The sequence below is a fragment of the Plecotus auritus genome (genome assembly GCF_963455305.1).
Source record: "Plecotus auritus genome assembly, chromosome: 8".
Taxonomy (NCBI): domain Eukaryota; kingdom Metazoa; phylum Chordata; class Mammalia; order Chiroptera; family Vespertilionidae; genus Plecotus; species Plecotus auritus.
Genome location: NC_137782.1, coordinates 64,207,153 through 64,233,345, shown reverse-complemented (window position 1 = coordinate 64,233,345; position 26,193 = coordinate 64,207,153). Strand labels below are relative to the sequence as shown.

Genomic DNA, 26,193 nt, shown 5'->3' with positions numbered 1-26,193 from the left:
GTTACTGTGTAACAAACCTTCCCCAAACCTCACAGCTTAAAACAACTATCTTATTTGCTATTCATTCTCCAGGTGTCGCCTAGAGTCACTCATAGGACTCCAGGCACTTGGCGATGCACTGAGATTTGGTAGCCTAGGATAGCTTCATTGTGTGTGTGGTGGTTGATAATGATTGTCAGCTGGGCCTCTCTTTCTAGGTGGTCATTTTTCCTCCAGCAGTGCTGCCTGGCTTCTTCACATGGTAGTCCCAGGGTTCCAAGAAGGCGAGGAAAATGTAGTGAACCTCTTGACACCTAGGCTTGGGCTTAGAAGTCCCAAAGTATCACTCCTGCACAATCCATTAGTTAAAGCTATTCCAGCCCAGATTCACAGGGCAAGGAAATAGACTCCACCTTTTGGTGGGAAGAACAGCAGTCACCCTGCAGAGAGATGTGCATGTAGGAAAGGGAGAGGTTGTTGCAGCTCTCCTTGCTAACAATCCATCTCAGATATCGATGCTGCTGTTTTCTGGGCCCTGTTTGAGTAGCAAAGATTCAGGACACCTTGGCTTCTCCACTTTGGCTGCCTATTGGAATCACCTGGGACCTTTAAAAAAGACCAATGCCTGCTGGAGATAAAGATACAGTTGGTCTGGACATCAGTATTTTTTAAATCTCCCCGGTGACCCTAAAGCACAGCCTAGATTGAGAGCCACTGCTTGAGGAGTCTCCCAAGTATCCAGTGGAGTGTGGGCATATGGTCGTGAATACCAGAGGAGCTGGCTGGGAGTGGGAAGAGTATTGATGAAATGCATTATGGATGTGTGAGGGATCTCCTGGTGAAAAGATCAGCAGATAACTCAGAGATGAGTCTAGAACTCCAAGAAGAGATTTGCATTGGACACAAATATTTGGGAGTTATGAATGAGCCACTTGCAGTTAAAGCTAAGGTTCTTAGCTTTGAAGCCTTGACGACCAGTGAGCACCTAGGAGTTAGGAATGGGGCTTTGGGGTGCTAAGAAAGATGGCCGTCTCCTCCAGGTCAGTAGTTGTGGCCATGTGGCATCATTCAACCAGCATTAGTGAGTGCCATCAATGTGCCTGGCACAAGATTCAGTGACCACGGAATTGCTTCAAGGATCAGCTCTTAGAGCAAACAGGAAGTGGTAACACCGTGAATGGCCAGGAGAGGAGGTGTCTCCAAAGTTCATGTTGGCCTCTCAGCATGGACTACCTGGACACACATGAGAGTAGGGGCTACTGTGTGGAAATATTTGTCTCTTAGCCAACTGTGCGTGACAAATGGGGTTGGGTAAGGGAAGAAAGTTAGCATTTCACCTGCTAGGTACTAGGCACTGTGCTAGCTTTAATGCATTTTCACTGAGTGAAACCAGAGGAAAGCAATGTGGGGTAGTGATTAAGAACTTGATTTCTGGAGCTAAATTAGCCTGGGTTTAAAACCCAGACCTGCTATTTTTTGTGTGATTTGGAGCAAATAACTTGGCGTCTGAACCTCGGTTTTTTTCTTCTACACATCATTCTGGTGAGATCTCACATTCAGCACCTGAAGCAGTCCCTGAGGTAAGTCCCCAATGAATGTTACCTTCCTTTGATGATCCTTACACTCATCCCATAAAGCAAGTATTTGATTTGAGAAAATTAATGCATGAAGAGGAAAATTACCTGCTTGAGGGCCACAGCAGTTCAGGATGCAAACCATAAACCATCCATAATTGCATGGCTGCTGTCTCCTCCTCCCAACAGGTAGCAGAAGCACAGGTCGCTCCACTCCCAAACCCCTTTTTCTATGGACAGGACCTTCCAGCCAACACTCCACTTCCCTTCCAGGTTGCATCAATGATCGAAAAAAACAGCTGAGGCAGCTGTTCCGCTCCCTTCAAGGCCAGAAGAAAGCTTCCAGCTAATACCCAGCCGCTGAGAGGCAAGCGTCCCTGGGAGGTGCCACGTCATCCAGTCCTCTCCCCACTCCATTGCCAGCACAGCAGCACCTCAGAGCACATGCCTCCCTCCCTCTGGATGGGCCACAGCTGCTGCTTGCTGCTTGGGCCGGGTCTCCTGGATTCCCCCACCGACCCCTGGGCATCTTTGCACCAGGAGACAGCTAATCCTCTGGACTGGATGGGTTTTAACCTCGACAGATTGGCTTAGCTAATAGGCCCAAAGAGTAAAAACTCAGCAAATTCGGCTATCCAGAGAGATCACATCTAATAAATGAGCACAGGCCTTACTCGAAGTTACTGGGCACCGGGCTTGGCTCAGGCAATGCTGTGGGCTGCAGCAGTGTCCTCCTGGCGTTATCCTTTGATGTCTCCCAGGAGGTTAGTATTGAAAGAGTCCTCCAAGAGCGAAGGATTCACGGGCTAGGGAACTTGTCTTAAGCTATGTTGGCAAGCAAGCAGTTATTAGATTGTTTATTGGGAATCTGGAGGACTGAACCCTGCACATCTCCTTACAATACCCTGACCTTGCATGTCAGGGGAACCCATGGAGCTCGCCTATGTGAAAGCCAGCAGGCCAAAGCATCCCCATTTCTCAGATGGATATGGATCAGGAAGGCAGAGCTGCTTAGTAAGGGTCCTCACCTGTCATCTGGGTGACAGGTGCCTCTCTGGGCCTTCCTACTTGAGGTTGGGAGCTGAGTTTTTTAAACTAGAAAGCCTTGTGCTGGCAGGCAAGGAGATAGCATTCCCACATTCCTACACCGCCTCTTAGTTTAATAGGAGTTACAAGTGGGCTAACTGCTCCATGGGGGACCCATTAGGGGATCCCAGGCAGCTCCCTCTACCACTCTTCCTGCTTCAGGACCGTTCTTTCAGCTACAAATAACAGAATCTGACTGCCCAGGGATGGGAAGGGCTTTTGGAAGTGAATACTGTCAAGTCCAAGAAATGAACAGTTAGCTTTGGAAAGGCCAGAAACCAGCCATTCTGGGCCTCCTGCCTTCATCCCTGTGACTGAGGAAAACCCAGACAGCCCAAGGCATGGGTTTTACCTTTCCAGTAGGACCCAACTGGTTCTTCTTGTCCTAGCATCTACTTCGCCAGACAGGTAGGGGCAATGTTTAGAGGGAAACTGTGAGCAAGGCAGTCCTACCAGATAGTGTCTAGCAAAGTGAATGCTGCTACTCCCTACTTTTTAAATTTATATTTAAAAATATGCAATATAACAGCAACATGTTCTTTCCTTCCACCCCAAATATGCTGTTTGTTTTGAGGGAACCAAATAATTGGTGATTGCATACAAATCACCAGTTTATCAGACACCTGTCCTGCCCCCTTGCTTTTCTCAATCTTGGAGCTTGTTCCAAATCAGTGCTCTAAGAGCTTCCTTATTCTTGATTATAGCTGTGTAGTATCCCACTACCTGGAGCCATCAATTCCTTTAATCTACTGTGGACTAAATTTAGTTTATTCTCATTTAGTTTCCAACTCCATCTCCCTACTGTTTGAGCCAGTATGGAAAAAACACAAATTTCTACTAAAAAAAAAACTCAAAAGGATGCAACATCGCAATTCTAAGCCAAATTTGACTTACATAAGGTATTTTGTTTGGCCAACACCAAAGTTTTAAAATTTTTTCTGAATTAGCAATATTTAAAAGACAGAAAATTCAACTTTAAAATCCAAATTGCTAGTTCCTCTTGAAGAAAACATAGGATAGCAGCTTGTGTTCCAATAACACTATCGGCAGCAGCTGAGTGCCGCAGGGGGAATGGCAGTGTGCCTGCTATCATTTCAAGGAGGAACCACTGCCCTTCATAGGTGGTATCCTACGGGGAGTGGTATGCCTTCAATTAAGGACCAAAGGAGGTAAAGAACAGAAGCAGCTATCCATTCATTAGGTAACCTTTATTGAAACCTCAATGAACAGAAAGATACAGCGTTGCCGTCATTGCACATTCACATTAGGACCCGAGACCACTGACGATAAGGGAACGCAGAGAGCAGCGCTGGCCCTGGCCCTGCTTTCGGAGGCGGTGGAGGGGCATCCTGAATGCATGAAGCATGTGAAGAGGCAGTCTCCCTCACCATCTCTGGTGCAGGACTCTGCAAGGCCTTCCTGACAAACAAGCAGCTGTAAGCAGCACCTACTCTGGGCTCCATCTGGGAGCAAGCAGGAAAAATGGGCCAAAATGGAGCGAGTGGGGAGAAATGGTATGTCTGCTCCACAGATAGTTGTGGTGAACCACGAAGCACCAAGATCTGTCCTTCATTCAGAAACCACCTGTGAGCTTCCTGCTTTATTCCAATTCTGTTACACATGCTGCTTGAAAATGTCTCCCTTTCTGAGAGGAATGCTGGAATGAAGCTCCCACTCTTCCCCTCTTCCTTCTTCCCTGCCCAGGGCCCATTTAAACAGCAGGCCACTGTTGAGAAGTGTCTGTTGCAGTCATTCTCATACCCCCACAGGCGCTGCCCCCACCCACCCACTGGTGGCTGCTAGGCCTGTCAATGGGTCTTGTGTCCATTAGCCCCAGTGGTCAGGCCCACAGGCACTGGCAGGCTGCGGGTTCCCTCCGCTTTCACAGAGCCGTCAAGCACTACAGATAAAGAGGCTGCAAACAGGAGCCATGGCCAGATTGCTGATGCCTGTGCCCTTGCAGGGTAGATCCTGTCCTTGCAGAGTTCTGGGTCCTACATGACCCCAGGGGGATTCTGGTTTTAGGACCCTTATCTAGGTTCTTGAATTTCATCCTTTCAAGATGACCTTGAGAGCTTTAAGTTCATCCTGGTTGAGGGGGGTCAGGTTAAAACCCTTCAGCTCCGGTTTGCCTAGGGGGAGAAGACAATCCATCAGTGCGTTCAGGCCTCCTGTTGTCCAACCTACTGGCCCCGGAGTCAGGCCTGGGAAAGGAGCTCACACTGCTTTCATACTGCCAGACACCTGGCTTTGAGGTCTGACAGGGAAGGGCCTCAAATCTACAATATACTGAACAATGAACATTGACAGCCACTACTGACTCATCAAGAACCTGCAGAATTATGACTCTGCTGGCCAGAAACCTCCAGATTTCTGCCATACCTATGGCAGATCTGGAGTGGTAAGGTTTACCTAGAAATTCAGCTTCTGAGTCAGAGCTGTCCTGGTCCCCACACCATGCCCTAGCATAAAATGTAAGAGACCTCAGGCCATTCCTGAACCTGAAAAGAATTTGTGATAGAAGACCCCACAAACTTCCTTGCCCACTCTATCTCAGGAAGGCTAGAGACAACCACTGCCCCCTGCCCACAGCTTCAGTGCCACTCAAATACTGTCCAGGCCATTGCACACCTGGGAGGGGCTTCCCAATCCTGCCCTCTAAGTCCATGTTGATGGTTTTGTCCCTTCCTGGTTTCTTCCCCCCTCTCCCACCTCCAAGGCTAATACCTTGGGCCTCAAAGAGGCGGTTGACCTTCACTTTAAGTTGTTTCCGGAGTTTCTCTATTTCTTTATCCAGATGATCCTGATCTGAAAAATGAGGTGGGCAAATAGGATGAGGTTATACTACAGACACATTGACCCAAAAGGAGTCGGGGATGCCAGCCTCTCCCTAGCCCCTTTGAGAGCAAGGGCTCTTAGCATTCAGGAAGGAAAAGGGGACTTCAGAAACTAATTGAGGAAGGAACCAAAGACTAGAGAAGCAACGTGACCTGCCCACAACCACTGAGTGAGCCCAGGATCGGGCTGAGCAGACCAGTCCGCTGACTCTCAATCTCCTGACCTGTTTTCACTATGCAAATACCTTGGGCTAGTTGGTGCATAGGGAAGGCAACATCAGGATTTTAGGTCACCCTTCCACAGTGAAATTAGAGAAAATTCAACTGAAAAAATAAAATGAAGAACCTACAGCAAACCTACCCTATGATGACTGGAAAATGGGTGGCCAAGGGATTTTATAAACACAAGTCCATTAAGGAGTATTTAGAAAAGCATGATTGTGATAACATGTGACCTAAACAACCTAACAATCAGTGGGCAAGCTGAATGCTCAAGCTCAACCTAATTAGCCTCAGTGGCTAGAAAAGGTTATCTTTCCTTAGCAGACTGCACCTGAAAGCAAACTGCCTATGAGAAGTGGAAGCTACAAAGCTCAACTTCAGATGTTACATCTGACTGTCACTCAGTCCTCTCCACCTGCTGTTTTCACCTGCTCACAGGAACATTTGAGCTAGTTTGTCTTCCCCACAGACTTTCATTCTTTCTGATGAGAAGCCCCTGATCCAGCTGGGCCTCTGGTCTGGGCAATGGTTCTACTCAATCTTTTAAATTGGGTTGCTCGCCCGACTGGTGTAGCTCAGTGGGTGGGAGTCAACCCAGGAACCAAGAGGCCTCTCGTTCAATTCCTTAGATTCCAGGGTTGTGGGCTCAATCCCCGGTGGGGGTAGTGCAGGAGGCAGCCAATAGATGATGTTTCTCTCTCATCAATGTTTCTATCATTCTATTCCCTCTTCCTTCCTCTCTCTCTAAACAAAAAAATCAGTAAAAACATATTAAAAATAAAAAATAAAATGGGTTGCTCAATGTAAATGAGTAACCCTACTCTTACAAGCTTGTTTAGCCTGTGTCAACCACTGAGAATTATGGATAATGATGTCCCAGAACCCCTCTAGGTACAGTTAACATGACCACAATTATGGGCCAAGACAGATGAAGATCAGATCCTGAACCCAGGCAAGCGACCCCCTCTGAAAGCATCCTCAAGCCTACCACCCTAGTGCAATGACAACTTGATTTTATAACCATAATGTTAGTGTGTGTTTTTCAACAGGACAACCAGAAACTTCTATTCCAAGCTAATCCTTTGCTAGAATTTTTATTTCAACAGGGATAGGGGCATCCTGTCTTCAGGGACGGAGGCAACCTTGCTTGTCCTCTTGACCTATACATTTTCAAGGGTAGAAAAGAGAAAATATGTGTAACCTGCCCTTTTTCCAGCCAAGGACGCATCTGCAACCTGACTTTTTACCTTTGTGATGCATCTCCAAAGAGCTTTGGGAATTGTGGTCATGCATATTTGAGAAACATCTATTTAGTTGCCGACCCTAAGGTTCACTCACCCCAAGCCCCCATTTCAAAAGTGTCTCTCTTGTAGGGGATGTTAAAATAAAAGCTCACTATGCCAGGCTCCCTTGTATCTATGGGGGCCATGTAACTTAGTTCTGGCCATAGAGATGTCAGCAGAAGGCCCTGAGGAGGACAGCCTAATTTCCAAAACAGAAGGCAAGGCCATAATCAGGGATGGGAAACCTTTTTTCTGCCAAGGGCCATTTGGATATTTATAATATCATTCTTGCACTATAACAAAATTATCAACTTAAACATTAGCCTGCTATATTTGGTCAAACATTTAACTCACCCCTAATGCTTTGGCAGGGCAAGACCAAATGATTTCTCGAGCCTTATACGACCCACGGGCCAGACGTTCCCCACCCCTGCCATATAAGGAGAAAGCCCTTTGCCTTTCCTCCAGTCTGGCACGTGGACATGAGCCCTGCAATGATGACACAACCACCATGAGAATATGCTAAGGCGACACTGCTGAGCAGCAATGCCAGTCCTGGATGGCTGACTCCAGATAACTTCTTACATGAGAAAAACAGAACCAAATTTTTTAAACCTCAATTCGTTGAATTTTCTGTTATTTGTGGTCCAACTTATTCCACAGATAAGCATTATGCTAGGCACACATACTGTTTTCTCTCAACTTCAAAAAAAATGTGCTACAGAGATGCACCCCCACCCCAGGGGGAGGCAGCTGTTTCCCTGACTCATGCCCAGGAGGCCTTACCTTTCTCAATCATTTCCTTCGTCTGAGGGTGAGGCATCTTGATAAACATGTTCCCAAAGCAAACCATCACATCTTCTGAAATGGAAAATGGTAATTCCTTCAACAAATATTCTGAGCACCTACTACCCACTAGGCATTGTTTTAGACGCTGAAAACACAGCAGAACAAGACAAAGGTCCTGCACTCACAGAGCTTAAGTTATAGTGGAGGAAGGGGAATAAATAAGCAAAGATATCACTTGTCAGGCCCGGGCAGGTCTAAGCACTGTAGAGAAAAATAAAGCAGGGTAAGGGGGATGGGGAATGCCAGAGTAGGGGAGAGACTTGTTATACCTGGTGGTCTGAGAGGCCTCACTGATCATGTGACATCTGGACAGAGACTTGAAGAAAGTGAGGGTGTGAGCCCTGCAGCAAAAAATCAGTAATGTGCTTGGGGTGTTAGAAACAGCAAGGAGACCAGTAAGGATGGAGTCAGTAAGTGAGGGGGGAATAGAGATGGTGTTGGAAGAGTGAAAGGGGGTCTGGATTACCCCCAAATAAGAGTGAAATGGGATCTTGCAGGACTCTGGATTTTACTCTGGTCAGATGAAAAGCAACGGGAAGGTTTTAGACATTCCAATGCACTTTAAACAAAATTCAAACTACTTCCCTTCATTATGGCCTGGCCTGTGTCCATCTTTCCAGCTTCATCACATGCCCTTCCCCCTTGCTTATTCTGTCACAACCACTTGGCCTCTAAGAGCCCCCATCCCATCCTCCAACACCTATCCCACGTCCAGTCCCATCTTCAGCTTTCTCACAATTTCCAATTACGTCTTTATGTTGTTCTGCTCATTTGTACTGTTTTTATACCCCCTCCCCGTACTTTCCCAGTGCCAACATTGATAAGCCAGCACCTAACGGCCTGTCATGGAGTTGAGCAGCTGAAACCCTGAGCCACAGTCTGTGTGAGACCTGTGACATTTCCTCCCCCCATCTCCATGGGGTGTGTCACACACCTGTAGCCTCCTGCCTGGTCTCTGTTAGGGACAAGGCAAAGGCCTTCTAAGGAAAACTGGACAGGCCTCCTGGGCTGTAGTGAGGAAGTCTTGACTTACCAGAGAGGCTGAGATCTTTCTGTAGGGCCCTCAGGCCCTCTCGGTTCTGATTCCTTTTGGTGTCCAGGTCCACAATCTGAAAAGCACAGAGGCAGAAGGGAGGTCAGGTACTTCTTGCCCCAGCTTGTCAGCTCCCAACAGTCCCACCTTTCTATTAAAACCTAACAGAAACAACAAGGCATCATTCCTGGGTTACTTCCAGTGTCCTTCTAAGATAGACTGATGTGTGAATGTATTTCTTCCCCCACTCAGCTTCCAGGTCCTTTTAAAGACCGTGTGTTGTGCAGATGTTTTCCCCCCAGAGAAGGTGCTGGGAAAATGCTGACTAAACAGATAATTCTTTATTATCCACTCGAGGGCTAGTTCTCAAGCGTTAGTTAGGGCATTTCAGAATCCCTGGGGAGTGGAAACCTCTCCCTGGGCAAGCTCCCCCATCTGATTCTGAGCTAGTGTCATGAGAAACCCAACCATACTAGACTGGAACAGAAGGGGTGGGGCACTGAAATGGTGGTAACAACACAACAGCTACTAAAGAAGTGAGGAGGGGGTACCATATACCGCTTTAAAGCACTGGCTCTGGGGCCAGAATACCCAGGTTTGAATCCTGCTGCACGCTAGTAACTGTGCGATTTCACCTTCCTCACAGGTTATTGAGCCAGGAATGAGATGGATTATCAGCACAGTGCCTGACACCTGGTGAGTACTCACAAACTGCTATTATCATCATCACTCAGCACACTGATGCAGTGATTAAGGCTCTTCCCCAAGTTTCCCCCTCCTTAGTAAATAACCAACCAACCACCAATCAATCATCCTAACTGAAGATGGGGAGTCATGAATCATTCTTGTCTCCTCCTACTCCCTGGCCCTTATGCACTACTAACCATCATCAAGACCTGCTAACCCGATGGCAGTGGATTAAGTAGAAGCTATCCTGACATTCTCCAGGACCCCAAACTGGAAGAAAAAACCCTTACAACAAAGGTTGTAAAGAGGAGGCCACATCAAGACCGGTCCACTGCTAGTTTTTATTTATTTATTTTTTTAAAATATATTTTATTGATATTTCACAGAGAGGAAGGGAGAGGGATAGAGAGCTAGAAACATCGATGAGAGAGAAACATCGATCAGCTGCCTCCTGCACACCTCCCACTGGGGATGTGCCCGCAACCAAGGTACATGCCCTTGACCGGAATCGAACCCGGGACCTTTCAGTCCGCAGGCCGACGCTCTATCCACTGAGCCAAACCGGTTTCGGCCACTGCTAGTTTTTATTGTGCCATTTTCTTAAAACACTTGACTTTTACCAATTGAAAAGTGATGAGGTTGTATTGATTTTAGCAGAACAAAATCTTTACTGCCACTGTCCGAAATTTGTCAAATATACAATTCTAAAAAACAAAAACAAAACATGCCCATCTCCAAAATATATTACTGCCCCATCTACTGTCTCCATCACCATCACCCTGGACCAATGGCCCCTTGCCTTCCTATATTTACTGTGCTCCACAGAGAAGCCAGAGGGATCCTTTTAAAACCTTAATCCAAGTACGTCATCCTTTGCTTCCCTCCTCCCCACCATCCGCAACTCCCTTCAACCACTTGGCACTTCCATTAGAACCAGACCAGAGCTCCCTGTTCAGGTCTACAAGGCCCGCCAAGCCCGGGGTCCATGTTCCTCCCACGGCCCCACCCCTGCGCAATCACAGACACTCAGACCTCTTCTCTGTTCCTCTTCTCCCCTCCAAGGCCTTGACTGGGACGATGCCCAGGTCAATGAGGGAGCCCAGAACTGCCTTTTGGAAAAGGGGTTCAGGTAAACTGCCCAAAGGGATGATGGTTCGGGAACTGGAGGGCACAGTAAAGGGCAAAGGAAGGATGGAGAGAGGACGGCTAGCACAGAGCGGGCGCTCCCCTTCCCCTAACACGTAGGTCTGCAAAAATGGGTGAGGCGCGGCGCTATGCCCACATCGCCTCAATCTGCCACGTTTGTGGCCACAGCCGTTAGACCACCAGTCTGGGTAAACTCACTGCCAGCCGCTGCCGGAGCCAGATTCCGGACCAGCGCACTTCCCTACGGCGATCACCACTAGGCCCAACAGCTGAGCCCGGGCCTCTGCGCGGCGCACGCGCCTCCTACCTGCCGCTTGTCCGCCAGCACCGCCTCGGCGAGCTCCTCCACTTCCACCAGGTACCGCAGCACCCGCTCCGCCTCGGGTGACAGCATGATGCCCGCCACTCCGACCCCACTCCGGCTCAAGGCCCGCTCTGGCTCCGCGGCGGCTCCTTCTGCGCACGCGCCGCTCTGAAGGGCCTTCCGGCGCGCATGCTCAATTAGAAGAGGCCCGGCGGCGCGCTCGCGCGCGCTCCACTGCACCGGTGTCAGGGCCTACCTTTCCGGGCGGGGCTGGAGCGCCCCCTGTAGGCCCAGAGAGCACTGTGCTCCTCTTAACCTCTGCCTTCCTCTCTTCACTTGTTTTGTTTGTTAATCCTCACCGGAGGGTATTTTTTCCATTGACTTTTAGAAAGTGGAAAAGACACACAGAGAGAAACATCGATTGATTGCTTCCCGCAAGCTTGGGTATGGGATGGAGCCTGGGCGTGGGATGGAGTCTGCAACCAAGGTACGCGCAGTTGACTGGAATCGAACCTAGGACCCTTCAGTCCGAGGGCTAACACTCCATCCACTGAGCCAAGCCGGCTAGGGCTCTTCATATATTTCTTAAGCAGGCAGTTTTAGGAGCTGAGAATGCAGCAGTGAACAAAACAAAGTCCCTGCCCTCATGAAACTTCATCCTAATGGGAAAATCTGACAATTGATGACCAAAAAAATAATTACATACTATAGCTGGCAGAGATAGGGCTGGAGAAATATAAATTATTACTTCCCTGTTTAAGGGACATCAAGGAAGCCCATGTAGCAGTGTGACTTATATTTAACCTCTGAGACCTTAAGTTTATAATTTATGAAATGGGAGTGAATAAAAATATTTCTCATGGTCTCTCTGCAGGATCAGAAGAGGCAGGAATCATTTTTCAACTCAGTTTGACCAGTGTTTGTTGAGCCCTGGTGTTGGAACCAATGTCCGGAGTAGTTGACCTAGACCCAAGGAAATGGCTGGAAAACCATGAAGTTCTGTAAGTGCTGAGACGCAAATCAGTGTGGGCGATAGGATCCAGGGGGACCTCCAAGACGAGGCAGGCCGGTAGAAAGTGGCTGCCCTTTACAACCAGAGGGTACCCTAGAGATCATGCCCAACCCCTCATTGTAAAGCTGGAAACCCAGGCTCAGAGAGCAGCCATGACTTTAAAAAGTCAACAGCAGACCTGACATTAGAATTCTGACCTCCTGCCTCCCTGAGTCCAGCTTTTTATTCCCTCCTTTTGGCCCCTGTGACCAAGTGCTTCCACACCCCTTCCCTTACTTGAACTTCACAACCTTTGTCTGGGTGGGTTATTCCTACCCCATTTCACAGCTGCAGACTGAGGCTGGGAGAAGGGCAATGCCTTATCATGCAGAAAGTCAGGAGCAAACGTGGGTCTAGAACAGGGGTGGGCAAACTTTTTGACTCGAGGGCCACAATGGGTTCTTAAACTGGACCGGAGGGCCGGAACAAAAGCATGGATGGAGTGTTTGTGTGAACTAATATAAATTCAAAGTAAAGGAGCAGAGGGGAGATCAAGAGAACCGGATAGAACAGCTGGATCCGGCCCGCGGGCCGTAGTTTGCCCACGGCTGGAGAAGCTCTCTGGTGTTCGTACCACAGCTGCCTCTAGACCCTAAAACTGTGGCCCCATAAGTCTCAGTGGCACCTTCTCTTTGCCTGGCCTTTGGCTGCCTTAAACTGCCAGAGGCAGAGCTAGTGTTCCCTGCAGCTGCCTGGTGTGGAGAAAAAGGAGACTCATTAAGGATTTCTCATTGAGGGTGAATTTGTTGCCAAACCCAGGATGTTTTGTGTAAACACCTTCTGGTTCAGAAACACAGACACAAGCCCTGGGAAGGAAGGGGGGAACATTTACCAAAGGAGAAAAAGGGCTCAGCAGGCCTCCCTGGGGTCTGGGTCCCAGAACTGGGTCTCCTCCACCATGGGGCTCAAAGAGAGCTGGACAGGCCAACCACTGAGCCCTGCCAGATGGGCCTAGACCGGGAAAGGCTGAGTTGAGGGAGGCTTCTAAATTGGCAGCTTGTTGGCTGCGACTGGCCCTCAGAGGGTACCCCTGCCACTGGAAGTGTTGGGGAGGTCATATCCAAGACAGATCTGGAAGTGTTGGGGAGGTCATATCCATAGTCAGATCTGGAAGGACTCTTGTTTCAGAACCACTTCTGTTTCAGAACCATTGATTTCACAAATATTTACTGACTACCTTGGCCCTATTTTAGGGATTCCACCATGAGCAAATCCAGACATGGTCATTGCCCTCAGAAGCTTCCAGTCTGGTGGAAGAGACAGACAATAAACATATGAACAAGTAAATATATCATACTAAGTGATGATAAGTACTCTGGAGAACAATAGGGCAGGGCAAGGTGGGGAGGAAATGATGGGGTAGGGGCTCTTTGAGATAAGGTGGTCAGGGAAGGCTTCTCTGAAGACCTGTCATTCGAGCAGAGGTGGAGGAGGTAAGGTGAGCCAGGTGGATATCTGGGGGAAGAGCATTCCAGGCAGAGAGAACAGAATACAAATGTCCTGGAAGTTGGAAGAACAGCAAAGCCAGTGTAGGTGGAACTGAATGAGCAAGGGGGGAAGGTAGAAGATAAGGTCAGAAAGGGAAATGAGGCATTGAACATGTGGGGCTACAGAAGGGGCTATAGGTGTTCTGCCCAAATTGGCAAAGCCCTCCCTGGAGTTCACAGGCAGACACTGCTGCACATGCTTCAGCTTCCTGCTTCTCTCTGCTCATGAATGCGGGTTGAGTAGGGAACGCAGAAAGTTAATGCCCACAGGACTTGCCCTCAACCAAGAAGACAGAGGAACCTGGCCAATGCGGCACAGTGATTGAGCATTGACCTATGAACCAGGACGTCTTGGTTCAATTCCTGGTTAGGGCACATACCCAGGTTGAGGGCTTGGTCCCCAGTAGGGGTCACACAGGAGGCAGCTGATCAATGATTCTCTCTCATCATTGATATTTCTGTCTCTCTCCCTTCCTCTCTGAAATCAAATTTTTTTTTAAAAAAAAAAAAAAGAAGAGAAGAGTTGGTGGCTACATACCCCAGCTTCTTTGCCCCTCTGTAAGAGACCCAAGAGGAGACTGCTCCAACCATCCAGGTAAGACAGGATGATCACTGAACCCTGGTGGCAGCGGGGTGGTGAGCACTGGTGGGATTCTCAGGGACTTTGCACACATTTCTCCATCAGCCTGGGTTAATTTTTTCACATACCTTTGTACCCATGTAACTACTACATATCTCCCATTTATCAGCTTGGTGTCACCTCCTCTCACAGTCAAGAGTCCCCTCTGGCCTTCGCAGCTTCTTGAGCTTCCCCACCACTGCACTTACCACACCATCTTTTTTCTCTAGTCATCTCCCTCTCCAGTCAGGAGCTCCTCAAGGCAGGGAACCTTGCCCGTCTTGTTTGCTGCTGTATCACCAGAACCTAGAATGGTACCTGACCCACAGCAGGTGCTCAGTCTATGTTGACTGAATGAGTGAGTGGACTCAACATGAAGCAGAACTTTCTACAACCCAAACTATCCAAAGGTGAACAGAACTAAGTAGTACCTCATCCCAGAAGGTATGTAAGGTTGGACAGCCACAGGGTCAGGATCTTGCAGAACGTGAATCCCTCTGAAGTCCTGGATGGGAGGGGTGCCTATAGTCTTTTCTAACCAGAGAAACTCTACCTGGTCACGTTGGGGTATGCCTCCCATCTTTACCCACCCCGAGCCCGGGGCGAAATGGCTGTGGTGCTGGGGCTCTGGTGTTTGGGGACTGGAGCCAACAAGAACGATGCTTCACCCATTCCCCTTGGACCCCTATTTACCATTTCTGTGAGCCTCCCTGGAGTAAGTGTTCAGCACCCTGCATTGGCTCCTCTCCTTGGGGAGGACTGCCCTCAGGCTTCTGGAGCCTCGTGGGTGACTAACTGTCCCCACAAACTGTACCCCATCATTTCAGGGATTTGAAAGCCCACTGTTTTGCCTGGGCTGCTGGCATGGGTATGGGTGGATAACGCTGGGGTATAATTACACTCCAGAGTTCCCCTGTGGGATAAGGCTGAAACAGCCACCTACAAGGCACCCTGCTTGGCTTCCTCTCCTTCTTGGTTCTGCCTCTCCTACTCCCTTATGGTCAAAACCTTCCAACACTCCCATCTCACTCAGTAAAAGCCAAACTTCTCACCGAGTCACACAAGGCCCCACATGAGCTGCCCTACCTCTCTAAGGCATCCCCCATCTCTCTCCCACCTCCTTGCTGTTCCTCACACATACCAGGTGCAGTCCCACCTCAGGGCCTTGGCACTGGCTTCTCCCTCTGCTTGCACTTTCCCCTGATGTCTACCTGTCTTCCACCCTCACCTCCTACAAGTCTTTGCTTAAATGTCACCTTCCTAATGAGGCTTACCCTGACCACCCTGTTTTGAAAATGCAAGCCCCCACTCCTCCCAGGTACTCCTGATCAACTTCCTTTGCTTTACTTTTTAAAAAAATAACATTTGTCATTTTTGAGCATGCTATATAATTTACTTACTTGTATTTTTAAAATTTTATTTCTTGATTTGAGAGAGAGAGAGAGAGAGAAACATTAATTTGTTGTTCCACTTATTTATGTTTTCAGTGGTTGATTCTTTTATGTGCCCGGACCGGTGATTGAACCAAAGGTTTTGGCATATGGGGTCAATGCCCTAATCAACTGAGCTACCTGGCTAGGATATTTCTATTTATTGTTAACCTCCCTCTGCTATAAAGGAAGCTTCATGAGGCCAGCGACCTTTGTCTGATTTGTTACTGATCTCTCCCAAATGCCTAGAACAGTACCTAGCCTATATTAGGTGCTCAATAAACACTTTTGAATGAATGAAGTGGGGAGGGGCAGAATTCTGGCCAAGACAGATTCTCTCGGAGGCCAGGATCTTAACCCCCATGCTGGAGGTGGATGATGAGAATGGCAGATCATGTCAGACCTTGTTGGCTAGGGTAAAGGGGTTGGATTTTGTTTTTAGATCAGGGCATCTACTGGAGGGTTTTGAGTAAACTTGAGACATGATTGGATTTACTTTTGAAAGCCCCCTCTGGCTGTGGGAATAGAATAGACTAAAAGGAATAAATGTGGTGCAGTCCTCTGAGAGAGAGAGAGAGAAAGAAAGAGAGAGAGAGAGTGAGTTGCGGGTGGGAAGGTGATGATGGGGACTTGGAGAGGTGACAGAGCTGTGGCTGCACGGAGGCTGGGAGCAGCAAGAAGCATGTCATATCCATTTCTCCAGGCAGCCCAGGTGGCTGACCTCTGAGCAGTCCGGGCCAGCTGCTGACAACATGCGCCTGGGTGGTCCCCAACTCCTCCCTCCGCTTCCTTTGTGTGCTTGTGAGCTTGGCAGGTGGAGAGGAGGCCTGCACTCCCTGCCTCCCCTGACCCAGAGAATAATCCTTTATATTCATGGGATTCTCTCCATGCCCTCATTTCATCCTCCCACATCCCCTCATAACACAGAAATCTAATTCCCATTGGGCGGATGAAGACATTGAGGCCCGGGAAGGGGATGGGACTTCCCAAGGTCATGAGCCAGATGGGGACGCCAGGTGGAGACCTGTCTCTCAACTCCCCATGCCTCAATTTCATCAGGCAACAGATGGTCCCAAGGCTTGACTTGAAAATTCTTAAATGACCCGAAAGAGAATATAAGCCCAGAATATTCCAGGCCTCCCTGAGCTGGTCTTTGCCACTACCTTTAATACTAAATCCATTCCTTTTAAATTCCATGAATAGATTCTTATCAAAAATGAAAAGACTAAATTACAGAGAAGACTTAAAGTTCCTTTTGACACCCCCCCACCCCCCATCTCAGTTTTCTCCGGAGTCCCAATTGGGTGTGTCTTTTCAGAACTGTGATATTCATTTAAAGACGTAGTTAGGAACCCAGAGAACAGATTTGGACTATTCTGTGTGGCAGGGTAGGAAGGCGGAATGGAGGGTACGGGCCACAAGTGTACCATTCTGCAGCCTGTTTGCTCTTGGACGTCTTTAATTGGTATGTTTGATCTGTCTCCTGTTTTCTGATAGCTGCAGAGTATTCTGTAGTATAAGCACCATAGTTCATTTGTTTATCTAACTTTCCAAGTTAGATTTTACATTTATTTTTCATGCACTGAAATACAGAGGGTTAATTAATCCCACCTCTCAGTTCTTAGCATATGGTCATGAGTTAGTCTGCAAAGGCCCTCTCTTGTTTCTATTGTTTTCTCCTTCTCCCCACACCCCCACTCAAACCCTCTCTACTGTGTTTGACCTATGTTCTTAAATATTTGAGACTTCTTCCGAAATGCATAGTAATTGTCTTATACGTTTGTATATTTTAAATTTTCTTATTGAGGTATAACACACAGAAGAGTTATACAAATCGTAAGTGTACAGTTCATGAACTTTCAAAAACTGAACACACCCATGTAACTAGCACTCGGATCAAGCAATAGAGCATCAGCAGCCCCTCAGGAGGTCCCTCCAAGTCCTCCCAACCACAACCGTGGGATAACCACTCCCCTGATTTCTAACTCCATACATTGGCTTTGCTGGGTTTTGAACTTTATACGAAGGGAATCACACAGTGCGAGCTCATTTGTGCCTGATTCCTTTCGTTCACCATTTATTCATGAGATGTATCTCTATTGTTGTTTGTAGCGATAGATTGCTTACTCTATTGGATGAGTACACTGCAATTAAACCTTTCTGCCCTTGGTGGACATGTGGTGGTTTTCAGCTTAGGGCCGTTACACACAGTGCAATGTGAACAGTCTTGTACATGTCTTTGGAAACATACACCTATCTATGCGTTTCCGTTGTGTGTATACTTAGGAATGGGATTGCTTGGTATGTTCAGCTTTAGTAGCTGATACATACTGATAAACTGTGTATGTATTTTTAATCCACGTAAATATGATTGTGCTGTTAAGTGGTGTTCATTTCCTACGTTGTTGTTTTCTGTTTGTTTGTGTGTTTGCTCATCCTGATGTTTCTTTGATTGGTCCATGTGCTCTGTGCACCTTTAGTTCCTTGCTCCTGGCAGCTCCCAAGAACCCAGAAGTGCTTTCCCCACATTTTGCCTTGTCCTATCCCTTGGCTGCGGATGCTTGAGCTCCTTTTCTCCCCATCAGCACACCCAGTGCCACACTGCACACCCTGGTGTGCTAGTCCCTTGTCAGAGGACATGCATATACTTGTTTTCCTAAATACCGCTGCATTCCTCTCCAGAATGGCTGTACTCAGTTACACTTCTACCAGGGGTGCACATTCCCACCAACATTAGGTACTATCTATCTTTCTATGGCTTGCCGTGCGGTGGTGGGTAGTGTCACAGTTACTGAACATTCTCTGGTGGATGGACATTTAAGTTGTTTTCCATCTTTCAGGATTAGAAGTACTGCTGCAATGATCCTGCAGGGACACGTCTCCTGGTTCTTGTCTATGAGTTCAACTTCTCCACCTCATCTTCCTCTTCTTTTCTTGAACCCTAGTTCCTAGACACACCCTGACTTCCCCACCTCTCTGCCTGTGCTCTGGCTGTGCCCTCTGTCTGGAGTTGCCTTAGCTTTCTGTCTCCACTTGTTGAGTGCTTATTCCTCCCTTATGGCCCCGCTTCATAAAAGACCCTCCCTCCCTGGCCTGACCCCCCAGGAAGGTCACTGTCTCAGATTTTCCAGAGGGACTTTGGTCTTCTTTTTCTTCTGGCATCAATCACTTTACTCTTTTCAAATATATATATATTTGCCATGGTTTTGGCTTTCTTATCACCCTGGGTGCCCATTGAGACCCAGGACCCTCAGAGGATGCCAAAAGAGAGGTCTGCTGAATGACTGAGTCAGGCCTTGACCTAAACATGCATTGGAGGAAACTAAGGGTCCTATCTGTTTGTCTGTCTCTCTCTCTCTTCCCCTTTTTTGTCAGCCAGACCTTTCAGGAGTAATTCATTCCACTGGAAAGAGGGTATTATATGGTATTAAGATTTCCCCTTTCTTGAGAAGGGGTGAGTGACTTGACCCACCTGTAAAATGGGTGTTGACAAGGTAGGAGAGACAACAGTGTCCCCATTGTACCTTTGAATTTTGAACCATGTGAATGTATTAACTATTCAATAAATAAATGCAATCATGCTTGTTTAAAGGACTTTCAGATTCTATAGGGAAGAAAGTGACATCAGAACAAAGAAGACATCCAGGATTATTAAATTGAAAGTGTCTCGGTGACTCCCTTATGTTACAAATGAGAAAACTGAAGCCGAGAGAGGTGAGATGACTTGCTCAAGGTCACCTAAGCAGGTAATGGCAGAATCAGGACTAGCTGTTACCAGAATTATAGAACTGGGCCTTTTCATGTGACAACTGGCTCAGGATCACTAAGCATCCATGTGCCAAGCTCTGCTGAGTGCTAAGGACACAGTGGTGAACAATATAGGCATGATTGCTGCCTTAACAGATCCTATATTCTAGACAAGAAACCAATAAACATGTATTATAGCATCATGTAGTGGTAAGTGCTTTGGATAAAAAATAAGTAAGGCAGGTTGGGGGATAGAGTGTCAAGGGAAAATGATCAGGAACACCCATCTGAAGAGGCAACATTTTAGAGAAGAAGATGGAGCCTGTGAATACCTGGGGAATAGCAGGAACAAAAGTCAGGTGGGAAAGAGAAGGCTGCAGTGTTAAAGGAATAGCAAAGTACCAGTGGCTGGATCAGAATGAGCAAGGGGAAGGCGGAAGGAGGTGAGGTAAGAGAGGGAGAGAGACTGTAGACAGCACTGAGGATTTTGGCTCAAAGTGAGGTAGGAAGTAGTCAGAAGGTTCTGAACAGACATGGGACCTGGTCAAATTTCCTCTTTCAAAAAGGCCCCTCTGGCCCTGGCCAGTATGGCTCAGTTAGTTGGAGTGTTGTCCTGTGCACTAAAAGGTTGCCGGTTCAATTCCCAGTTAGGGCATACCTAGGTTGCTGGTTCGATCCCCGGTTGATATTTCTCTTTCACATTGATGGGGTTTTTTCCCTCTCTCTCCCTTTCCCTCTCTCTAAAATCAATAAAAACATATATATTTTTAAAAGGCCCCTCTGGGTAACGGTGGAGATGAAACATTAGGAAAAGAAAGAAGGGATGGTGCAGTCCAGTTGTCCAGGAGAGAGGTGACAAGGCCATGGCCTGGGGCAGTATGATGCAATAAAGGGGTTGGATAAGATGGTCCCTTAGGGCCTTTCCAGCTCTGGCATTTTGTAATTTGGTGGATTCTCTCAGCACACACCTGGGAGGTGCAGCTAAGCCCCTGTTTTTCTTTTCTTGCAATTTCTCGGTTTCTTCTCTTGGATTCTGAGACTCAACAAAGCCTGATGATCTGAGGCCCAGAGTGGTGTCTCCTTCCCACCTGCCAACCCCACTCCTGTCCCCACCTCCCAGGGACAGATGGGTGGGCAGCAGGAGGCAGCTGGACCTCGATGCCTGCAGGGCCCCGGGAGAGGAAATTATCTGAGAGTTCATAACCCCTCTCTGCCTTCCAGATCTTGAGTTAAAAACCCCAAGTGTCACAGCCCCAAGGGATGAGGGTTGGAAGGTGCCAGGAGAGGGGCCGGACAAGGCACAAGGCGCTTTTCTGCTTTTCTGTCTGCAGCTGCCCACGTCGGGGCAGAGACCTGGGGTACTAAGAACTCCAGCCCTGGGAGCAGGAAGCCATTAGCAATGAGGCTGAAAACTGGTGGCCTTCAGGCCGCGGCTGACCCACTGACCTATTTACTTGGCCTGAAAAGTGTTTGAGAGAAAAAATGAAGTCAATCTTTAAAAATGAAGGGATTTTACAATACAATCCAGATTTCTGGCTTCTCTCAAATAATTAGAAAATTGGACCATACTGACTGCCTATTCCCATATGACAGCATTCATCAGTAGCTGAGTAGCAGCTGTCCCCATTATTATATTATTTTACTAATAGGTAAATACATTCACATGATTCCAAAAAAAAGTATAGATAGGCATATAATGAAGTCTCCCTCCCATCCTTGTTCCCCTTGTGCCCAGTGTTCCCTTCAGTAATCTTGTTTTCTTATTATTACACTTCCCAAGTTTCTGTATGCATGTACAAATACATATTATGCAAATATAGATTATGCCCCCTTTTCACTCAGCTTTTGTAACCGGACAAACAATGGGTCCATGCTGCCTGTCACTACTCGAGCCAATGAAGCAGAGACAGGGTTGAATCATATATGAGCGTTTATTCCAATACTGCAGGCAGTATGAGAGAGCAGCAGGTCAGCCACAGAAATCTGCTCTGCACCCCACCATAAGCCAGTTGCTTATATAGTAAAAGTACGGAGGAAAAGTATGCAAAAGGGCAGTTTACAGATATGCAAAAGAGCTAGGGGTCTTCAAAGGGCTTAGTGATATGCAAGGCTTGGGGTTACATGGGAAAATAGCCAAAAGGAGTGCCAGGTGGGCAGTTAACAGGTAAGCAGTCTGGAGGTCTGCAAAGGCCTGCAGGTATGCAAAAGGGCTGGCATTCTGGTTTCTGTAACAAATCTTTGTTAATCTTTCCATGATAATAGGCAGCTCCAAATGGGGAGGAAGGGCTGCATCTCCAGGTCAGCTCCAGCCAGAGTAGAATGTACCTTAAACAGAATAAAATGATCACGGTTAACAGAGATTGATTAATATTTCTTATAATACTAGTTTGTTCCCCAAATTCTATTGCTCCCCCCTTTCACTTTGTCTCCTAATCTCTCCCTTGCTTTTCCCCATGGAGGCCTCTCTGTATTAGGAGACAGGGAGCTTCATCACCTCCATTACTGACACATGCTATTCCGTTGTCAGGAAGTCCATGACTTATGTAGCCAGCCCCCTACTGATGGCTATTTGGGTTATTACCAATATTTTCTGTTATAAACAATGCTTTGTCGATTATCTTGTGCATTGTTTGCACAGGAACTAAAGGAATATCATTAGAAACTGGTCCAAGCTGAGGGTGCAGTAGGCATGGACTGAACTCTCAATTAATTGGGAAAATGTGATGAGGGCTGTTCCATAGAATGACTCCCAATGAAGCCCAGAGACCATACACCTGGCGACCAAAGAAAGGCTCCCAGATTTGCTTCTGCCACTTGCTAGATATGGGACTTCTCTCTGGGCCTCAGTGTCCCCATCTATAAAATGAGAGAGGAACTTGGGGAACTGGATGAGATCTCAAAGGGCCTGTCTAGTTTTGACAAGCTGTGGTCCACCTTCTCCCTCCACACCAGCCAGACTCAGCCTCTTTTTAGCACTTGAATGAGCCTGGCCTCAGCCCCATTGCAGAGCCTTTGCCCAAGCTGTTCTTTCCCCTACCACCCCACCATCCCATCCCACCACTGGAACCCCATCCCTGTACTTCCTTATTGATCCTAATCTGAATCCCTGATCTCTGGTCTCAGCCACTGAGAACATACCAGTCCAAAATGCTCAGGGCAGAGTCCCCTCTACAGTACCACTGATAGTGGGTCACTCGAACACCCCATCAAATCCTTCCTCTGTGTCCCCACGTGCCTGAATTAGAGTTCTTGAATGCCTGCTCTGCTATTTCCTAACCAATGGCCTCAGGTAAGTGACAACACCTTCCTGAGTCACAGTTGCCTCACTCAAAAAAGTGACTGGTTTGAGGATAACATATGGTCATATCAGTCAAGTTCTTAGTGCAGCTCCTGACACACAGAAGGGATTGTTAATTCTGTAAGTCACTGCCCTTGTCTGAAGCAGTTACCTTGCTTATAAAATAGGGAGGAACCTGGCTCAGTTGGTTGGGCATCCTCCCATGCACTGAGAGGTCCTGTTTGATTCTTGGTCAGGGCATATGCCTAGGTTGGGCCCAATCCCCAGTGGGTGATGTGTAGGAGGCAACTAGTGGATGCCTCTTTCTCACTAAAAAGCAATTTAAAAAACATTTAAGAAAAAAAATGGGGGGGGGCACATATATAATACTTTCAACAATAAAGATTTTTTTTTCTTAAAGAAGAAATGGGCACAATAATGGAACATATTTCTTTTTTTTAATATATTTTTAATTGATTTCAGAGAGGAAGAGAGAGGGAGAGAAAGATAGAAACATCAATGTGAGGGAGAATCATTGATCTGCTGCCTCCTGCATGCCCCACAGTGGGAATCTAGCCCGCAACCTGGGCATGTGCCCTTGACTGGAATTGAACCCAGGACCCTTCAGTCCACAGACCAAGGCTTTATCCTCTGAGCTAAACCAGCTAGGGTGGGACCTATTTCATAAGGATGATCATCATTCATTTATTCATCATTCATTCATTCAATCAATAATTTTTATAGAATATCTATTGAGTGCCAGGCATAGCACTCAGTGCTCAGAGAATTGTTGGTGAAGTAAATAGATGAATCCTTCTGGTGCAGCAGCCATTGTAAGCAGCAGCCATGGATCTGCACTACCCCATGGCCATGGGCCTCAACAAGGGCCTCAAGGTGAACAAGAATGTGAGCAAGCCGAGTCACAGCCACTGCCACTGCCACTGCCACCACTGCAGCAGGCACCACCTCACCAAGCACCCCAACTTTGTGCAGGACATGATTTGAGAGGAGTGCAGCTTTGCCCTGTATGAGTGGCATGCCAGAAAAAGTTGGAGACACATATCTGTACCAAGAAGAAGAGAAAGGAGCTGAGTAATGTCCTGATGGTCAGAAGGACTGAACCGCCTTCCCTCTGTGAGTAAAAAAAAAACTTTTCTGAAAAAGAAAAAAGATGAATTGTCTCAACTCTCATGAAGCTCCTAGTTCCAAACATAACTAAAATAAATTGCCAGTGTACTGATGTTAGTAAGGAAAAGACTAATGTGTCATGGAAGCTCATAACAGGGGCTTGTCAGGGAGACTTCTATGAGGGATAGAGAGCAGAGTACAGCTGGGTGGGAGATCCAGGAAGGCTTCCTGTGGGAAACATCACCCCATCTAATAATTAACATTATTTATCCTCACCACAGCCTTAGGAGGAAGGCACTAGCTACCCCTCGCCCTTCATTTTACTTTTTTTTTTTTCTAAGCTAAGCGAAATTGAGTGACTTTCCTAAGGTCATGGAGCCAGGAAGGGGAGAGTAGGTTTTGAACCTAGGTTTCCTGGCTCCAGAATCTCAGACATAAAGGGTTTCTTGGACTGCCAGTTTGAATGGGCTGACCCTGGGATGTAGAGAGACATGGGATGTAGAGGAGCTCCCTCCTTGGGGTGAGGGTGGGGCAGAGGGGAGAACCTAATTCTGTCAGGCCCCATCCAGGACCTGTGAGAGGGCAGAGATCCAGACACATACAGAACTGGCCCAGGGCCATAAGGCAGTCTGGAGGCAGACCTTCCCTCTACCCAGAGCGCTGTGCACTCCATGAGTCTTCCTGCCTAGGATTGTAGGAGAGAAAGGAAAAAAAAGATATTGTTCCTGCCTAAGTCACATTGGAATTCAGACTCCCCTTTAGCCCAACCCACAAAAACTCCCACTAGTCTACACATGTCCTTGGATAAAACTGTCAGCTTTGAATCCAGCCTGGGAAACTCCCTTAATCCCCAATTTTTCCTCCTCCATTTTCAGCTTTGGGCAACAGCTGGCACTCCAACCTCCTGAGCATTGCCAGGACCAAATCAGTCCCTGGACATTAAAGGGATGCTGGGCTATAGGACTGCAGATGGCTGCTCCTTCCTGACCCAAGGCAGCTGTCTCCCTTCATCTTCCCTTTTCTGCCACTCTGAAGTAGGGTGGTCCTCACACTTCCGCTCCTCCCCTCTTCTTTCCACCCCTTCTCACTTACCAGTAACTCTCCTCTCCCCTTGGAAGATAGAAAAACCTATCCTGGAGCCAGATTATGGGTTTGAATTTAGCTCTAGCTGTATGACCCCAAGCAAATGAATTAACTTCTCTGATTCAGTTTCTTCATCTGTAAAATGGGAAGGGAAAATGCAAATTACCTCACAAATTGTGAGGATGAGTTAGTAATTGTACAGTGCTTAGAACAGTCCTGAGCAAAGAGAGACTGCTGTATATGAGTGTTTGCATAATAAACCCTGGTATATTCACTCTGAGCCAAGGGGGTGGGACTTGGGGTCATCCAGGATGTCTGAAGGGTCCTGCCCCCTCTCCTGGGTTACTGTTATGTTTTCCATCTGGTCTCTCCCTTCCCAGGCTGCTTCGCTGTGAGCACTTCTCTCCTCTGGCTGCAGGGTCTTCTTTCAAAATCCTGACTTGATCACATTACCCCCTGCTCAAATTCTGCAGTGGTTCCCCATTGCTTCTTGGATAAAGCATATCTTCTGGCCCTTTAGGATCTCACCCCTCAGAACGCTCCAGCTCCAACTTTCTCAGCTTTCCACCTGCCTAGATCTGTGACTCGGACTTCCTTGAAAACATGTCCTCCAGTCTCCGGCCTTCAGGCCTTTGTACTAGCTCTTTCCTCCACCTGGTGTTCCCTCCCATCCCTTCCCTGCCCCTTGTTACAAGGGCTGTGGCCAGATGAAGGCCGTTCCTGAGGAGGGAAAGGGGAGAGTGGGGAAGAGACAGCAACTCTCAGAGCTTCAGTTTTCTCAGCTTCAAGACAATAGCAAAAGGGACCTCACAAGATAAAAGAAGGGGGTGGAACAATATGTGAACACTCTGGAAACTAGGAAGTGGCCTGTTAGCATGGAATGGTTGCTGAAGAGTTACTGAGGTGCCCGCCTAAGCCGCCCCTTCCAAGTTCCTGGCCCCCCACGCTCCTCAGACCCAGGCCACCGGAGGTAACACAGGAGATAAATGAAAAAGGAGCAGATGGAGAGGGGCGCGGTGAAGAAAAGAGAAAGGAAGGAAGTGGAGCAGGGTGAGGGGTGAGAGGCAGAGAGCATGTGGCTGGGGCCCCCCCACCTCCGAGGAAGGAAGGAGAGGGTGACCTGGGATGCTCTCCCCCGTCCCCGTCTCCTTTCCCGGGGAGGGGGGTGCTCCCCATCCGGCCACAGGCCCGGCGGTGGAGGAGGGGTGAGGGCGGTACCAAGGGTAATGAATAATTGAAGTAGAGGGAGGAGGAAGACGAGGAGAAGGAGGAAGAGGAGGAGGCCGGAGCCACCGGCTCAGGGTCCTCCCGACTCCGCACCCCACCCCCTCCGCCTCCCGGAAGTCGGTCCCCGCCTCCCGCTCCGCCAAC

At 47.8% G+C, this 26,193-nt stretch overlaps 2 protein-coding genes across 3 annotated transcripts in view; one reads left to right on the top strand and one right to left on the bottom strand.

Moving 5' to 3' along the window:
* The window catches only part of TTLL9 (tubulin tyrosine ligase like 9), a 37,195-nt gene extending 34,965 nt beyond the window's left edge, over nucleotides 1-2,230 (top strand). The window contains exons 14-15 of one of the 2 annotated variants that reach the window (XM_080684464.1): nucleotides 1,527-1,559; nucleotides 1,827-2,230. In XM_080684464.1, the coding sequence (XP_080540590.1) occupies nucleotides 1,527-1,546 (20 nt within the window). In that variant the 3' untranslated portion in view covers nucleotides 1,547-1,559; nucleotides 1,827-2,230. The remainder of the gene's footprint in view (nucleotides 1-1,526; nucleotides 1,560-1,826) is intronic. The other variant, XM_080684463.1, reaches the window with a different exon arrangement.
* Nucleotides 2,231-3,832: 1,602 nt separating this feature from the next.
* PDRG1 (p53 and DNA damage regulated 1) lies at nucleotides 3,833-11,201 on the bottom strand. Its single transcript, XM_080684462.1, has 5 exons — nucleotides 11,004-11,201; nucleotides 8,864-8,939; nucleotides 7,768-7,842; nucleotides 5,367-5,447; nucleotides 3,833-4,771 (listed from the first exon to the last, which is right to left on the bottom strand). The coding sequence occupies exons 1-5, from the start codon at nucleotides 11,088-11,090 to the stop codon at nucleotides 4,689-4,691; spliced, it is 402 nt and encodes a 133-aa protein (XP_080540588.1). The 5' UTR covers nucleotides 11,091-11,201; the 3' UTR covers nucleotides 3,833-4,688.
* Nucleotides 11,202-26,193: the final 14,992 nt, after the last annotated feature.

Excerpts from the sequence above, each read along its gene's own strand:
- PDRG1 (XM_080684462.1), bottom strand. The coding sequence starts at position 11,090 with ATGCTGTCACCCGAGGCGGAGCGGGTGCTGCGGTACCTGGTGGAAGTG. Across the intron at positions 8,940-11,003 it reads TGCTGGCGGACAAGCGGCAG|ATTGTGGACCTGGACACCAA; the intron begins GTAGGAGGCGCG and ends TGTGCTTTTCAG. Across the intron at positions 4,772-5,366 it reads CCGCCTCTTTGAGGCCCAAG|GCAAACCGGAGCTGAAGGGT; the intron begins GTATTAGCCTTG and ends TTCTCCCCCTAG.